This window comes from Octopus bimaculoides, chromosome 19 (genome assembly GCF_046866305.1).
Source record: "Octopus bimaculoides isolate indiv1 chromosome 19, ASM4686630v1, whole genome shotgun sequence".
Taxonomy (NCBI): Eukaryota; Metazoa; Mollusca; class Cephalopoda; order Octopoda; family Octopodidae; genus Octopus; species Octopus bimaculoides.
This window is the reverse complement of record NC_142946.1, coordinates 5,150,270-5,168,976: the sequence shown is the minus strand read 5'-3', so window position 1 is coordinate 5,168,976 and position 18,707 is coordinate 5,150,270. Positions and strand designations below refer to the sequence as shown.

The 18,707-nt window shown below is 36.7% G+C and overlaps 1 protein-coding gene across 1 annotated transcript; it reads right to left on the bottom strand.

The window, feature by feature from the left end:
* Positions 1–6,392: 6,392 nt before the first annotated feature.
* Positions 6,393–18,354, bottom strand: LOC149131743 (uncharacterized). The gene is made up of 3 exons (XM_089366401.1): positions 17,867–18,354; positions 8,149–8,268; positions 6,393–6,568 (listed from the first exon to the last, which is right to left on the bottom strand). Exons 1-3 carry the CDS (start codon positions 17,895–17,897, stop codon positions 6,510–6,512), a joined length of 210 nt encoding a protein of 69 aa, XP_089222527.1. The 5' UTR covers positions 17,898–18,354; the 3' UTR covers positions 6,393–6,509.
* Between the last annotated feature and the right edge of the window lie 353 nt (positions 18,355–18,707).

Genomic DNA, 18,707 nt, shown 5'->3' with positions numbered 1-18,707 from the left:
CTTTGCCGACATCTAGAATGGCAACATTGATTTCACTGAACTTCTGGAAACTATTGTTGGGCAATCAATTATCAAATAAAAAGGCAATGATTTACATACAATAGTTAAAACAGTTTGAAACCAGAGGGAAAAGTAAAAATAAGAAGAGAAGGTGAACATGTGTCTATGTACCCACATATCTATATGTGTTGCTTTGTATGGGGTTGTGCAGAGATCAAGTCTATGCATGCTTGTATTTGCATATGAATCTGTTGTGAAAATGTCTTCATGTAACAATGTTATTTGCAGGTTATTTTGCATGTGGTGGGGGACAAAAATATATCCGTTATTATGTAAGCTCACGTATTTGCTGTAACAAAAGGCATTTATGTATTCTTGTCAAGCGTTCAGCACTAAACAAAAAGACATAGGTAAACATACACACACATATGCATACACGAACACACACACACACACACACACATCTATGGACACATACATACAAACAAACAGATAAGCGCAAATGTGTATATGAATATACATCAGTGCATATGCAAACATAGCATTTTGGCTTATAAGAGTGGGATTATATATTACAAAATATTATATGCTACCTCTATCTATATATATGTGTGTGTGTGTGTGCGCATGTGTGCACATATGTGTATGTGTGTGTGCCTGCTTGTCTATCTGTTTCTCTTTTTTTTGTTATTAATTTTTCTGCACATATTTCTCTATCATGCTATATATGTATGTATGTATGTATGTATGTATGTATCTATCTATCTATCTATTTATATATATATATATATATATATATATATATATATATATATATATATATATATTTGTGTGTCTGTGTGTGTCTGTGTGTGTCTGCTTTCAGGTATTCAAACTCTCCATTTTTTAAATATTTTATATATATATATATATATATTTGTAATGAAAATCCTCTCTGAAATTCAATCTACCAAGCTTTCAATTATTCACTTATTGTGGACCTTGGCTCATTTTCCCATGGTTCCCCCTCCTCAACAATATATCCACCTGCAGGAGAAAGAAAAGTAAGTTCTGTTTGACCTTTTTGATTTCTGTCTCATTATTCAGCAACCCAAATGCCAAATGCAAGCAGGGACAGAGTTAATTCAAAAAAGTAATTGGAAACTTACTGTAACAAATAGCTTCCTAGGTTCAAAGCCAGGATTTGAAACCAAATCTACATTTTACTACCAGTTCCTTTTCCCACTGGATGCAGCTTTTGCGGTTAGAAATGGATGAGTCCAAATAGCAGCCGTTTGAACTTGAACAATCCACGGTGCATGTTGGTTGTTAGTAGATGTGTGCTTCATTCTTTCAGGGTCAATAAATTAAGTACCAGTGATACAGTGGGGTTGATGCAATCGACTAGTGCCCCCCTCCAAAATTTCAGGCCTTGTGCCTTTAGTAGAAAGGATTATTATTATTATTATTATTATTATTATTATTATTATTAGTAGTAGTAGTAGTAGTAGTAGTAGTAGTAGTAGCAGTAGTTGCAGTAGTAGCAGCAGCAGTTGCAGGAACAGCAGCAGAGTGGTAAAGACAGCAAAAAGCATGACTAAATACCAAACAATGCTGTGTCAAGGTCAACTTAGCCTTTCATAACACCCAGTGACTTATAAGTCCCACCCCGTCTTCTCAATCCCCTTTGCTTGTAAATAGATATATTTTACAGTGTGTGTGTGTGTATGTGTGGGGGCAGTGCCAAGATAAGTGTACATAAACCCCGAATTAAATTCACATAATTATGTCACATGAGCTGAAGGGACATGTTGCAGATTAAGAAGAACTCAATTAAACGACAATATGTGATGTGATCGTTATCAATGATAACGTTGATAAACTGATATAATAATTCAATGCCAGGGAAATATATGTGTGCACGTCCGTATGTCATCGTCATCATCATCAGCAAAATCATCATCATTATCATCATCATCATTTTATGAGGGGTTGCCGAAATGTTCCTGGCTTTGGGTAAAAGAAAGTACAAGATTAAGTACACCCTTAATTATGATTTTACCCAACGTATTCCCCTCTCAGATTCACTCACTTATTGCAGCAGTTCTACAGATTTCTGTAATTACTGGAACTTTGGTATCTGTGCCAGTGGAATGTCAGAAGTACCATTTTTGCTAGTTTATTTTGCCTTCAGATTGGAGCCTGGTGTAGCCATCTGGTTTCACCGGTCCTCAGTCAAATCGTCCAACCCATGCTAGCATGGAAAGCGGACATTAAATGACGACGACGACGACGAATAATTTCGATTTCGTAACTACTGGTAGCTACCTATACAATTATATTGTCTTTCTAAGAACTTTCAATAAAATTAAACCCATTGCCCCCACAGCAAAAAGAAAAAGAAAAAAGGAAATGGCATTAAAAAATATACTTGAAACACATAAACAAAACAGTTTCACAAAACATTAAAGTGCCCAGCGTCACCTTTCTGGCACTTGTGCCCGTGGCATGTGTAAGGACTTTCGAGCGAGATCGTTGCCAGTGCCCCTGGACTGGCTCTTGTGCAGGTGGCACGTAAAATACACCATTTCGAGCATGGCCGTTGCCAGTACCGCCTGACTGGCCTTCGTGCGGGTGACACGTAAAAGCACCCACTACACTCTCTGAGTGGTTGGCGTTAGGAAAGGCATCCAGCTGTAGAAACTCTGCCAAATCAGATTGGAGCCTGGTGTAGCCATCTGGTTTCACCAGTCCTCAGTCAAATCATCCAACCCATGCTAGCATGGAAAGCGGACGTTAAACGACGACGACGACGAAGCCTGATCAAGAAGCTTGATTAGAAGGACTTTTACTCTTTTACTTGTTTCAGTTATTTGACTGTGGCCATGCTGGAGCACCGCCTTTAGTCGAGCAAATCGACCCCAGGATTTATTCTTTGTAAGCCTAGTACTTATTCTAGCGGTCTCTTTTGCTGAACCGCTAAGTTACGGGGACGTAAACACACCAGCATCAGTTGTCAAGTGATGTTGGGGGGACAAACACAGACACACAAACATATACACACACACACATACATATATATACATATATATATATACATATATATATATATATATATATATATACATATATATATATATATATATACATATATACGACGGGCTTCTTTCAGTTTCCATCTACCAAATCCACTCACAAGGCTTTGGTCGGCCCGAGGCTGTAGTAGAAGACACTTGCCCAAGGTTCCATGCAGTGGGACTGAACTCGGAACCATGTGGTTAGTAAGCAAGCTATTTACCACACAGCCATTCCTACGCCTATGGTGATATAAAAAGAAAACTACAACACACGTCAATTTGGCATTTATTCTTTGAATATTCCATGCCAAATTGACGATGTGTTGTAGAGTTCTTTCTGAAGGCACAGTGTTATTTGCATTGATAGAAACATTCCTGGAACACCGTTTTTTTCGGATAGCAAGCAACTACCTCATCACATTCTCTTGAATTAACACAATGTCTCCAAATCTTGTTCCTGTCAAGTGGGGTTTGATTTTTGTCTTGGTTTCATGACCGTAGCCATAAACCCCACAATTTGTCAAATGCTATGAATGCTTTCAAACAATCTTTCTCTTCCTCACCATAATGAAAGAGATCCTGTACAGCTGAAACCTGATCTTCTCGAGACGATCACACACTACCTCTAAGAAGCACTGCTATAAACCAACAAAAGTGCGACGACATTATAACTTAAGATGCATGGGAAACAGAGTTCAAGGTCAATCTGTGCCAAGAGGCTTCACTGTGTACTTTAGCTGTTACCATAGCAACAGTCCCAAATACTTTTTGATCAGATCTCGTACACACACACACATACATAATTAAATTAAAGCAGTAGGGTAAAAAATTGGATATTAATTAATATCACTTTAATACCAGGGAACAAACACATTCAAAGAATCAAGGAGATTCAGAAAAAATATTTGAGATCTCAAAGGATTATTGTATATATAAATATATAAAGGAGACCACAGTGGTCTCCTTTATATATATATATATATATATGTTGTTGTTGGCACTCTGTCGCTTACGACGTCGAGGGTTCCAGTTGATCCGATCAACGGAACAGCCTCCTCGTGAAATTAACGTGCAAGTGGCTGAGCACTCCACAGACACGTGTACCCTTAACGCAGTTCTCAGGGATATTCAGCGTGACACGGTGTGACAAGGCTGATCCTTATGAATTACGGGCACAACAGAAACAGGAAGTAAGAGTGAGAGAAAGTTGTGGTGAAAGAGTACAGCAGGGTTCGCCACCATTCCCCTGCCGGAGCCTCGTGGAGCTTTTAGGTTTTTTCGCTCAATAAACACTCACAACGCCAGGTCTGAGAATCGAAACCGCGATCCTAAGACACTTGTACAAGATGCCACATAGTGAGATGGAACCCCAAACCATGTGGTTTTGAAGTGAACTTCTAACCAGTTATGCTGTTACCTAACAAATGATGATGATTTATCACAATAACCCAAGTCATTAAATAAAATTCTGTTTATCTAGTTGGTAATTATTCAGTTTAATGATAATTTATCTTGAGCTCTTTGTGTTTACATCCGTTTGTTTGTAAAGTCACAACTTATCAGGGTGGGGTGGGGTGGGGGCTTTTAATGTTAATTTTCTTCGTTTTCCTCCGAACGGTTTGGTATGTTTGGTTGTTCTTTGCTGTTATCATTAATTTCAAGTTTGCGTGTGTTTATGTATGTAATGTGTTATCTTCAGATTTCTGTGTGAAGTGGTGAGTTGAGTTTGTTCTGTAACCAATGAGTGTATGGTTCACATAGAATACAGCTCCCACATCTGGGATGGTGACATATATATATATACACATATATATATATAGACAGAGAGAGATCAAAACTACACTCCCTCTCCCACAAAAGGCTGTCAGACTGGTTGCTAAGAACTTACAATGCCACTCCAGTTTCTGACTGCTGTCTCCTTTAGTTCGCAGATATACAATGTGCCATCTCGGCTACAAACTTGCTGTCTCCCTTAGCTCACAGATATACTGTGCCCCCTCGGTTACAAACCTGCTGTCTCCCTTAGTTCACAGATATATACTGTGCCCTTTCGGCTACAAACAAGCTGTCTCCCTTGACCCATAAACTGTCCTCTTTGAACCCTAGCTCTAGTTCCCTCTGGCCTACAGACATGCTGTCACCATTGGTCCATAAACATAGTATTACATCAGGTCCTCTCTGACCCAGCGACATACTCATTCACATACGACGATGCTCATTCACAACCCTCCTGTGATGTCACAGGGGTGCACACAAATACACCTACACACAACAGGCTTCTTTCAGTTCCTGTCAACCAAATCCATTCACAAGACTTCATTTGACCTTGGGCTATAGAAGACGCTTTCCCAAGGTGCAGTGCAGTGTAACTGAACCTGTGACTACATGTTTGGGAAGCAAGCTTCTTAACCACACAGCTACCATTGGAGCAAGCAGAGCAATGAACTCAATGACCACAGTGGTAAGATTTGAACCTGTGATCATGTGGTTAGCAATTCTAACACCTTTAACCTCATTACCATTGTTATTTTCTTGTAATCAGACCCACCACAACTTAATTATTCTTTCATTATAAGTTAAATTCAGTTAACAATTGAACGTAGCTTCTATAGAGATAAACAGTAGTAATTAAATGCTCGTTAACCTCAAACTTGTTAGACATTAACGGTAGCTCCAATTATACATGTAGTTGTCATTGTCATCATCATCACCATCACCACCTCATTACATTACGCTGCAGTATACACCACTACAATATACTATGCTGTACTGCAATTCACCATCACTACACTAGGTTTTGGAGGTGCATGGCTCAGTGGTTAGAGCATCGGTCTCACAATCATGAGGTTGTGAGTTCGATTTCAAGACCAGACTGTGTGTTGTGTTCTTGAGCAAGATATTTTATTTCACTCAGCTGTAGAAATGAGTTGTGATATCACTGGTGCCAAGCTGTATCGGCCCCTTTGTCTTTCCCTTGGATAACACTGGTGGCATGGAGAAGGGAGGCCGGTATGCATAGGTGACTGTTGGTCTTCCACAAACAACCTTGCCCGGACTTGTGCCTTGGAGGGGAACTTTTTAGGTGCAATCCCATGGTCAGTCATGACCGAAGTTACACAACAATACACCACATATTATTTAAAAGGTAGCAGATATTGTCTGATGACGGAAAACGGTAATCACATAATTCACACTTGAATCTGCCAGAACATATCGAGAATAGATACGTTCCTGTTCTGCATCCACCTCAGGAATTGTAACCAAAATTTATTTTATTAAATCTCTCAAAATGAAACCAATTTGTGTATTTCGTTTAAGAAAAACAGTCAAGACAAATTTGAATCAATTCATTTTATTTTATTAATATAATTAATTGATCATTCAAGTAAAGAAACACATGAAAGCAATGAATGAAGAACTACAAAGAACATAGTCAAAGTGTTTGTGGTTTCTCTACTTGCAGCAACTCTTCTCTGAGCCATGCTTGCAGCCGGAGTCACATTTGCAATTGCCTGAAATAAAAATTAGAAACTTAGCATTAGGAAGGGCATCAAGCTGTAGAAACAATGCCAAACTAGACATAGGACTATGTCAGCACAGAAGGCAGATGTTAAATGATATTGACAAACTGAAGATTACGAAATAGAATTTAAGAGAGAAGAGATTGAAAGAGCTATAGGTCAACAAAGATCAATTAAATGAAGAAAAAAAAAAGCATTGTTGCAATGACAATCCTGACATTGCCCTGTTCTTTCTTTTTCCAAAACATTGCCTAGAACTAAGCTGTCTTTAAGGCAGTAAGGTGTGAAATCTATTTATATTTTTCTAGCAGGAAGTGTGACAAGATAGGGTTCCCTGCCCCCATGGTTCATAGTGTTACTTGTTGCTTACCCACTGATCAAGAAAATTTATGGTCAGCTCTAACATCTTGCTTTCTGTTCAAGCAGAGTGCATCTGGGATTATAATACATGTTCGTTAAAATGGAAGGATTTTGGTTGCCATTTCTAGTTGGTCATTAACAATGTAGAAGTTTGAGAAACTACAATGTTAAGAAAAGCAACATTTGAAAAACTAGTAATCACTAAAATATTTGTGTAAATAAGTTCAGAGAGAAAATACTGAAGACATAAAATTAATTAGTTGAGATAGTTTATTTTTACAATAACTTATTTCAGAACTCCAAATAATGTTTAAAAAAAAAAAAGGATTACTCGGGAAAACTGTTGGTTATCTAGGGTGACCAGATCATAAATATTAAGATATTTGTAGTCATCCAACAAGGACCAGATTAGAAATATAAACTAAACAGATGCTTGTTGTGTTGTGAGATGATGGACCATACAGCCTAAACTTTAAAATAGGTCCCTCCTTCAATGAGGATCCATGCTCTTATAATAATTCTTGTGGTGAACACCATAAAGCCAGAAGTAATCTATAGTTGGACAGTGAGCTCTCTGTCTTGTGGTTTAGTTTTAATTACAATGCCTGGAGGTTTCCTCAATCTCCTCTCTTTGAGATTAAGGAATTAGGTAGATTCAGACAAGAACGTTTCTGATTTTACCAAAACTGAAGGAGACCAAGCTTTAAAAAAAAAACCATGCCATACCTGCCCAGTTTCAATTTTATGTATCACCCTTCACAAGTCAGTAAAATATATACTGGAGGTCAATATAAATGATTAATCGCTTCATTGCTAGAAGGTAGTGCTCCAACATGATTGCATTCTAAATTTAGTGTATATTTGAGGGGAGGGGGAAGGGAATGATTATTCTTTTAAACATGTGGACTTTAATATTCTTTTATTCTTTTACTTGTTTCAGTCATTTGATTGCAGCCATGCTGGAGCACCACCTATTAGTCAAAGAAATCAACCCCAGGAATTACAAAGTATAAAAACCACCATTCATAATAATTTCCGTAAACAGGAAGAGGGCTGCAAACTTTGAAAACAAAATGTTTTGACTTGGTACTATTATTTTATTAATGTACATATTTTCATCCACCGCATCCCCCTATACGCACACATTGAAATGAATGAACCATTTTGTGGGAATCAAAGACAACATGTTACAGATAGAAGGAGTGACTCACCCTCTGAGCACTGGCACTTGCGTCCCTTACAGTCCTTGCATTTACAATCGTCACCACATTTACATCCTGTATTATCACACTTGCCGGTTTTACAGGATGAACTGCAACCACATTTCCCCCCTGAAAAGAAATAAAATAAAATCATACTTTGTTATAAATGGATTGACATACATTATTAAGCTCTGGTGGTGATCATCGTCGTCACCATATTTTAATTGCTTTAATACTTTTATAATTCATTAAAAACAGAAATTTTTATGATCAGGTTACAACTGATGGTTTGTTGCAAAGGCAGTAGAAACCCACACATCAAAATATAAAGTTACCACAAGACTAAAGACCTGGTCCCAATGCTTCTGACAATGGACTCTGCTAAAAGGCGCCAAAAGGTCGCATGGTGGATTTATGATTTCTCACAAAGACATACAAAAATAGTATTTTTTTTTGTTTGAGAGGCGGGAAGGAGTAAAGTTGATTTAATTGACAACCCTCTCCTCAACCCTGCTATACTTGATTGGTACTTATCTTTATCAATCACACACAGACACACCCTCAAGCAGAGAGGGAGAGGCTATAAGTGGTTTTTATCTATCATAAAATAGATTATTTGTTACTATAAAGAGCATACAATCACAAAATTAAGATGGGATTGTAGGGATGTTATCATATGAGAGAATGGGTGGCTGTGTGTGTATGTGTGTGTAAGTTAGTGGTGGAGGGAGTGATACGAATAGCATTGGTCGCAGTTGTAATGGTGGTGGTGTGAGGAGCTGTACAAATATGCTTAGTTTATATACATGCCTAAATGCATGTATGAGGGAGAGAGAGAGAGAGAGAGAGAGAAAGGAAGAGTCATTATACTTTTAAAATAAAAAAAAACAGCAAATAAATTTTTCCAGAACAAAATGGAAATATTTTTTTTAAAAACAGACTCTCACAAAGCATGTGACGACTTGCTAAAACTTTTGCTGTCAAAAATAAAAACCTAACTTCTCCTGCAGGTCATTGTTGCTTTGGCATGGGGATTGAATGGGTCTCCAGATTCCAACAAACAAATAGAAAAGAATAAATTAACAGTTAAGTTCATATTAGAAATTGAATACATAGAGTATTAAAAGTCTTAAATATATTATTTATTGGTGTAGAACATTAAAAATTCTTCAGAAATTAAATAAACTCAGGGTCGTTATTCACTTGAAAAATAACAGCTAATTTAATGTTGACATATATTCATGCATGGAATATTTAAAGTCTAAAAATAAAGATTTTACAAAATATTGTGAGAAAAAACTATCAGTTGGTAATTTTTTTTTTTTGGTATGAAATGTAGAAGAGTAAAAGTTGCAAACAGGTTTTGGACTTATTCTGTCCTTATTAGCAAATCAAGAGAACTTCATTCTTCATCTTCCACTAAACAGCGAAGGATTTACTTAGTAAACAGACATGATTAACACAGTGGTGTAGGAAAATAGAAATCGTTCAGTTGCACAAAAAGATTAAAAAACTGGCACGTAAAGGCAGTGCTCCAGCATGGCCGCAGTCAAATGAAACAAGTATAAAAATAAATGTCAACCTATTTGTATTTAATGCGTGGAGTGTTTAAAAAGATAACTGCAAATAAATACATGGTGAGAAAATAAGACGAAAGAAAAATGCTCTATTAGTAATTTTACAGGCAATTATGAGAGAAACATTTTCCAGGATATGTTTCAGTGTTATTCTGATCTCATCAGCAAAAAGTACATAGTCTTCGCTGTATTTTTTGAAGTAATGATGAATGAATGACTCACTAAATGAATGCACCAGAATGTAGGTCTGCTGATATAGGGAAACAGGAAGCACAAACTGGCCCAATACTGGTACTGGAGGTTTGAAAAAAAATATATTCATGACATTTATTGCCACCAAAAATTAGAAAACAACCCACCCAATATTGTTCATGATCTACATCCTAGTTCAGTCTATGAAAGTGTATGGTTAAAGCTGTGTCTGCTCAACAGCTGTTTCATTAGTACGTAATTAATTTGGAAGTGATGTTTACCCAAATCATCTGTAGAAAAAATGGTAACCAGAAAACCATTATCCACCAGTATTTACTGCATTGTAATAACACATTGGAATTTAATTGGTGCATTATCAAGTTCTTAATTATCATGAGTATATTTTTTTGATGCGGATACATCAATTCTTGCTATACAAATATGACTAAAACCTATTTGGATATGTTTCCTTCAAAAACCGTCTCGTCTGTGAGAACAAACATCTTGACAGCAATCTCATTTTGATACGACTTTCAACAAATTTCCAAGTATTTACATTTTCATATGTTGAACTTGAAAATTATTTGAATGAATAATGTCCTTTTCTTTTTTTTGTTTGATCTTGTTCTAGATAACAATATCGGTCAAGTAACATTTTAATTTTATTCCTATATTTATTTTGGCGGTTTATCAAATATTCTTACACATACACATGTATGATAATGTGGTTAAAAAATTTGTTTTCCAATCACATGGTCGCGTGTTCAATCCCACTCTGTAACACTTTGGGCAAGTGTCTTCAGCCTCTGACCAAATTCTGAAGTGAAATTCAATAGATGTACCACAGACTGAAGCCTGTGGTACCTTGTACGATTTAAATTTGATCAAGTTATCACTGTTTTTATACAAATCAATAAAATAAGTATCGGACAAACTACTGGGGTCCACATGAAGACCCTCAAACAATAGTGGCATGATATGGCCTTAGCCCATGATTGAAACCAATTAAAAAAAGTATGTCTTATGCATGTGTGTGTGTGTGTGTGTGATCCTTTCACAAAAATAAATCTGTCCCATCTATCAAAGGAGATCTCTTTTACTTTGAAGGTTAGCAAGTTATAAGCCAAAACTATCAGTGCTGGTGTCATGATAAATGCACCCAGTACACTCTGTAAAGTGGTTGATCTTTGGAAGGGTATCCAACAATAGAAACCATGCGAAAACAAAGATATTAAGCAAAACGTGATCTTCCAACTTATTGGATCCTGGATTATGGACATGCTAGGATACTGCCTTAAGGTTTAATCAATCATATTTATTGTATTAATTTCTATCAAATGGGGCTATGTTACCTCTTAACATAAAGTGGGTATAATTTTAAAATCCCAGTTTATACATATGGGAAGTATCTTCTCTGGAATGCATAAATGTCTTGCAATATTTATATGCAGGTGGCAAGCAGGCAAATTGCTTAGCCGCATTTCATCTCTCTTTAAAATCCTGAGTTCAAATTCAGCTGAGGCCAACTTTGCGTTTCATCATTTCAGGGTTAATAAAGTACCAGTTGAGTCCTGGGGTTGATGTAATCCACTCGCCCCCTTCCCTGAACTTGCAGGCCTTGTGCCAAAATTTGTAATCAATATTTATAGCTATCATTCCAATATCTCTTACATGGCCTTCAAGGGAAATGCTATTAAAATAAGTTCACTATTTATCTGGGTGAACACCTTGCTTGCAGCCAATAGCAAGGATCAATATGTTCTGATTAATTTTATGCACGGAACAGTATTATCAAAATAACTATTGTCTGGCTTTAAATTCGATCCAGTCATCATGGCCGGATATCTTTTTGAGATCAATAAGATAGGTAATCAAGTTGATTTCATTGACTCTATTTGTTCCAAGGAAATTTCTGATTTGGCTATTTTTACACCCAAAATAAGTATTGCTTTGGTCTCCATCGAAATTCCACATGGAAGAACTCTTTCCTCAACAATTGTGGTTCAGAGCCAAAAATCAGACATCAATATTTCACAATTTGACGAAAAAAAAACAAAAACATTTCAGATTTCAAAAAAATTCAAAATAGTTAAATTAGCTTTTATATTGATATTAACGAATTTACATAATTAAAATATGTATAATTGTTTTATATGCTTATATTTATTTTTGTTAATGAATCCTCTTGTTATGCACAGCTGGGGTAAGAAGTTCACTTTCCAGCCCACACTTGCGCAAGTCTTCTACTATAGAAGTGGTTCCCAACCTGTAGTCTGCTAAGGTAGTACTGGGGGTCCGTGAACATGTTAGCTGACAGACGTTTCTATACCCTAGGGGGTCTGGGGGAAAACTCCTTTAAATAAAAGGAATCCTTGGTAGTGAAAATGTTGGGAAGCATTGTACTATAACCTTGGCCTGGCCAAAGAAGTTAATTTTGTATACGGAAACTGAATGAAACCTGTCGTACATGTACACACACACACATATATATATATATATATATATATATATATATATATATATATATATATATATATCTATATCTGTGTGTGTGTGTGTGTGTGTGTGTGTGTGTGTGTGTGTGTGTGTGTGTGTCCCCTCCGTTACCGCTTGACAAGTAGTAAAATATTAAAATTTGAAAATTCTAAATCGTTTTAAAGTGCGTCATTCCATGCATTATGTTCCCTGACAGCTTGTGGAGAATTATATAAAAAATAATCATTATTAATATTATTATTTTTAACCTGTCTAAAACAGAATCGTTTAAAATACGCAGTTTTGTAGAAACCGAAGAAGTATAGGTCAGCTTGAAGGGCATGAAGGGGGCTTGAAATAAAAATTAACCAACTCCATAACAAACAGAAATAAAACGGATTTTTATTCATAAGGGGAAAGATAAGATAATTGAGGAGAGAGAGAGAGAGAGAGAGAGTAAGATATATAATGACGAGGTTAACGAACTTTAGAGAGATATAGAGAGAGAACGGGAGATGGGGGGGGGGCAAGTCGGAAAGAGAAAGAATGACATATAACGAGAGGGGGGGGGGGGTTATAGAGTGAATCACGAATTTCAAAGAAACAGATATAAGGAGATGATAAGAGATAAAAAAAAGATAAGAGAGATATAGAAAGATGATAAAATTAAATCATGATTTTTAGAGGAAGATTTTAAAATATGACACCTTATGGAAATATTTTTCTTAAATAAATTAGATTAATCGTTATGAGATTTCTTTTAATCGATGTCTGTCTAAAGATAGATTATTTTAAAATTTGTGTTAATTGATATAGATACATACACACATGCATACATATATTTACATAGACATTCACTCATTATAAGCAAATAGTTTCCGTTTTTTTTTTTTGTTTTTCTAAGGAGCATCGGGAACTACATTCTCGATGTCCCTAAAAAACGGAATGGCCAAGGTTAGAATGTTTTTAATCTCAATATATTTCCGCCAAATCCTAGGAAACTGTTCGGGTGGTTTTTAAACTAAATAGAAGACGAGAGAAAAATCACACTAAATGACTCGAGCAATGTTTCCGTTTCATTGTTTTAAGATTTTGAAAGAAAACTGGATTTTTTTCTCTCTCACCCAAGTAATGTCTATTTGCATAAACTGTCATTGCGTACAACCGATTCATTCAACCGTTAATCATATGCGACATCAATTACTTGTAATTATTGTTTGTTTTTTTTCGTTTTATTTAAATGAAAAATCTAAAGCCCACCCCCATCCCCCGTTACGTCTTGGTTCTCAGCCAAAACTGTGATTTTTCTTTTTTAGTCATCCCGCTTCTATTATTTTTATAAACGGATTTTTGGGCTGTCAATTCTAATACTGGCCATATCGGAATAACAGGCCAAAGGCGGCGAGCTGGCAGAATCGTTAGCACGCCGGGCGAAATACATAGCAGTATTTCGTCTTCCGTTACGTTCTGAGTTCAAATTCCGCCGAGGTCGACTTTGCCTTTCATCCTTTCGGGGTCGATGTAATCGACTTAATCCCTTTGTCTGTCCTTATTTGTCCCCTCTGTGTTTAGCCCCCTGTGGGCAATAAGGAAATAAGAATAAAAGGCCAAGGTGGATAAACTCTAAGTCGAAATTTGAACCAACAGTGTAAAATATCAAGGAAAACACAAGCTCAAAATCTTCAATTCCATTTTGGGAATTTAAAAGCTGTTTTTGAAAATCCGAGTGTCGCCATAGAAGACACCAAAATATATTTTAACCTGTGAACACCAGAAAAACTTGCAGCGCTTCTTTTAGTCATGCAAAATTAAGAATATAAAATGTTGAACTTTTGTTCTGGAAGCAAAAGTCCGTTTGCCTGTCATGGACGAACGCTCCTCTCTATTCTCAGCCAACACATTTTTTAAATCAAACAGAAATCATTAGAATCATTACAATTGATATTAGCTCAGGATAAAGGTTTGCTTTAGCTATTTCATTATTTATATCTAGCTATATATCCCAAACTTTAACCTTAGAAACCAAAGTTTTGAAGTTTATTCTGCTGACATCTCAAATATGAAAAGACTATGACGACCAAAAAATTTTATATCTGCTTTAAATGTCCAAATCGAAGCCCTTGACACCAACATCCTAAGATGCTTTCTTGCCTTAGCCATCAACAATCTAGAACAAGTCTTTTGAAAGACGTCACTGAAATCACCTCAGATGACATGATTCAAAAACAAACTTATACAAGTGTGCCCCTCCCACCACCGACTTTGTTTCCTCATAATTTTAAGAAAAAATAGATTTTTTTTTAAATGGAATTTTCTACATATGCGTTTCAGATGGTGTAGATTCTAATATAATCGGTACCTACTTCATCTGCAACGTTTTTGTAGAAAATTTCATTAAAAATATCCAGTTATGAGGAAACAAAGTCGGATAGGAGACACTTCTGTAGACATGCTATATATATATTATATATGTGTGTGTGTGTGCGTGTATAAACGGGATTCAATGTAAAAGATTGTTGGGCGCGCGCACACAAATACTATATTACAAAATGAAGCTTAATATTTTGTAGATATATATGTGATGTATGTCAGTATGTGTGCACACCCATTTTTCCTCCCCATAAAATTCCGATCTAACTGGAATCTACACTCTCTGGTATTTGGAGAACATTTCATTAAAAAGCAGCCGTTTTTTCTGAAAGTTATGAGGAAACAAAGTCGAAGGGTGCATACATGTGTAGATATATTTTTATATACGTGCATTTATACATACACACAGGGGTGTGGGTGAGCGCTTGTATAAGAGTTATTTAGGCTGAGGTCAGCTGTGATCCAACAACTGATTAAGCAAAGATGTCCCCGGCTCAACTGCCCGATCTTTTTTCCTTTCTTTCAGGACTATAACAGATTATTTAGACTTCAATTTGTTTTTTAAGGCAGAGAGATTAGGTTAATATCTTCAGCAGACACTAGGTTGACAACTAGACAGAAATGTTTTTTTTGTTTGTTTTTTTTTTGCGAAATTCTGTGGGTTAATAGTATTTGCAACATTATAATTAAATAAATAATTACTTTAACGAGCATGGCAGTCGTTACTGACAGACTTCGAAGATATCTCACAAAAAACAAACTATCAAAATATAAACAAAACTTGAAAGTTCAAATATATTTAAATCAAACTGCCAACGTGAGTTTATAAACACACACAGACACCGCTTCTGAACGGCTCTTCCCACTCGAAACATTGCGTACGGCCCATTGCCTGGTCGTCGTAAGCTTGCCGAAGCATGCTCAACATCTCTGCAGCGGACTTTCCAAGTTCAACGCAAATGTTTCACGTTGGCATTTTGTTCCAAATTCCGGTAATTTTTCATATTAGCACCCGCACGATCTTCACTAGGGTGTTAGGGTTAGGGTTTTAGAGTCAGGGTTAGGGTTTTAGGGTTTGGGTTAGGGAATTCCGTCCGTAACCGTAACCCCAACACCCTAGTGAAGATCGTTCGGGTGTTAATCTGAAAAATTACCCAAATTCCTGCCCATGACAAAAATCGCAGACTATAGCAAACACGTAATCACAAATTTTACAACTTGCTAAGTAAACACAGCGATGTCACTCGGCACATTGCCTTATAAAGGCCACTTCGAGCTCCCAGTGCGAATGCGAACGTGCTGTCATCTATTGGCGCGCTACGGAAACTTTTTTGATACCATTTCGTATGTACGTACAAAGGCAGCTCAAAGGTCACCGTTTTAACACCGTTGTCGAAATCCGGAACGAATTGCAGAAGGTCCTCGATTCACTTACGGAAAACGACTTCCAGACCGGATTCTAAAAGTGGCAGGAACGCTGAGACCGGGGTAGTGCTGCGCAAGGTTACTATTTCGAAGGAGATGATGTTAAGGCTTAGGTAAATAAGCTTTTTTTTTTTTATCAAATATAACTGGTCCAGTAACTTTTTAATATCACCTCCTATACATATGTATACATACACCACATACACACACACGTAGTTTGGCGCACAAACTTTAGTACAATCTTAGTTTAGGTAACCGATTGAGTGATCAATGAGAATGCACAACAATTCAATAGGTAGTCGGTGCTACAACTTTGTACATGTTTGAATTAAACGAATGGAAAGAATGGATCTCAAATATTATATAGTAGTTCTGTTTCCCTTCACGAAAACATTTTATGCTTGTAAGCCATAAGACTGGCTGTATAAAGTTAAGAAAACTAGATCAACCCTTCAGACCCCGAGGGGAGAGAGAGACATCTGGGGTAGAACTGTCCTTCCCTTCACACTGAAGTTTGATTTCAATTGAAAATTTTGGCTACTATTTCTAACAAGCCGAACGATCACGTTGGCTCGCGTTTCCTGGACTCCGTGTTTGTTGTCCAAATGTTATGGAAACTAACGCAGAAGCCGCTTACTGTGATCACTTGAAGCCTTTTCGATAATAATAACTGGTTGACAACATGAAGTAAATATAGTATATATATAAGACCTAATTTGATAGCAATAACCGATTGATAACATTAAGCGAATAGGGATTCACTAATTTCTATAGCAATAACCAGTTGATAATACTAAGGAAATAAAGTGCTTAGGGTTCACCATATTTCGATAACAATAACTAATAGCAAAATGAATGACCTTAACCGAAGTATATATATGAAATATTGAAACGCATATCTTCGCCATTTATAAGATCTTTTTCTCTCTCTGTGGATTCAACGAAGTTGCTCCTTGATAAGGGCCGTGGCAGGCCCCTTACAGCAACCCTTTATTCAGAGAGGGTTTACTGAGGGGCGGGGCTGTAGGGTTTTTGTCATAAGCAAAAAGCAGTAGAATGATACGGGACTGTCTGACGACAGATCGGATCGGTTTGTAAGTACAACACAGAATGGAAATAAAAGATAGAATGATAGCTAGTAAAGGACAGTTGATATATTGAAAAGAATTAGAGACAGATAGATAGAGAAACAGATAGATGGATAGAGAAATAGACAGATAGATAGACAGAGAAACAGATAGATAGATAGAGAAACAGATAGATAGACAGATAGATAGATAGATAGATAGATAGATAGATATAGACGGACATAAACAGGTAGAGAAATATTGACAGACAGACAGATAGATATAGATAAATAGACAGACGCCCACATTGGATCATACTCGAGCCAACATGTAAATAGACAGTAAGACATAGACAGATATAGACGGACATGAACAGGTAGACAAATAGCTAGACATAGACAGAAAGATAGACAGACAGATATTGATAAATAGACAGACTCCCTCATTAGATCATACTCAAGCCAACATGTAAACAGTTAGACAGCAGTGAAACAGACAGATAGACATAGATAAACAAAGACGGACATGAACAGGTAGACACAATAGCTAGACATAGACAGATAGATAGATAGATAGATAGAAAAAAGGATGAAGGACTGGTGTGTGTGCCTTAAAACTTACCCTCCAAGGTACAGCAACAACTGTCTGGCATGATTGATGCTTTAGAAGTTTTATAAATTCAATGGAAGGACAACAAAGTCTGCTTTGTTGTTGCTCTGGTGAGTGTGTATGCTGCTGTAGTAACGGAAAAAAGACAATCTATAACTGCGAACAACACGTATTATAGACGGCTGCCACTGATATATATCCTATATGTATATAGAAATATATATATGTATTTATGTATATGTATATGGTGTGTGTGTATATATATATAACTTTAAATACAAGTGGTCATGTAGACATATATGTATGTATTAAAGCTATTTAATGTCTGCCTCGCCGAACCACTTTTGACACACGAATAGAGGAGGTGGGAGGAAGAGGAGGTTCGCTTTAAACTTAGGTACGGAAAAAGAGGGAGGGGAAGAAGGAGCGGTAAGAGGGGAAACCAGTAAGAGACGCGCGTACGCTTACGTGTAGAACGTCATAAACGCAAAGAAGAGAATGACATGTAAACACTTATACACATGCACAAACTCACACACACAGCGCCCGCATTTGCAGTGAGAGATACACACACACATACGCATATATATAATAGATACACGTACACAAAAGTGCACATGCGCAAATATAGAGACGCACATACAGGTATACACATATGCCCATACACGCGTAGCTATACACACGCACACGTGTACACATATGCACATAAGCATACATAAGCATACATACGTGTAGATATGTACACACACACGGAAATGTCCAACGAGTAACGTGTGCAAAGTCAATTTAATCTTAGGGTGGGTTGGTCACAAGTGACACACGCACATACACACACACTACATACACATACATA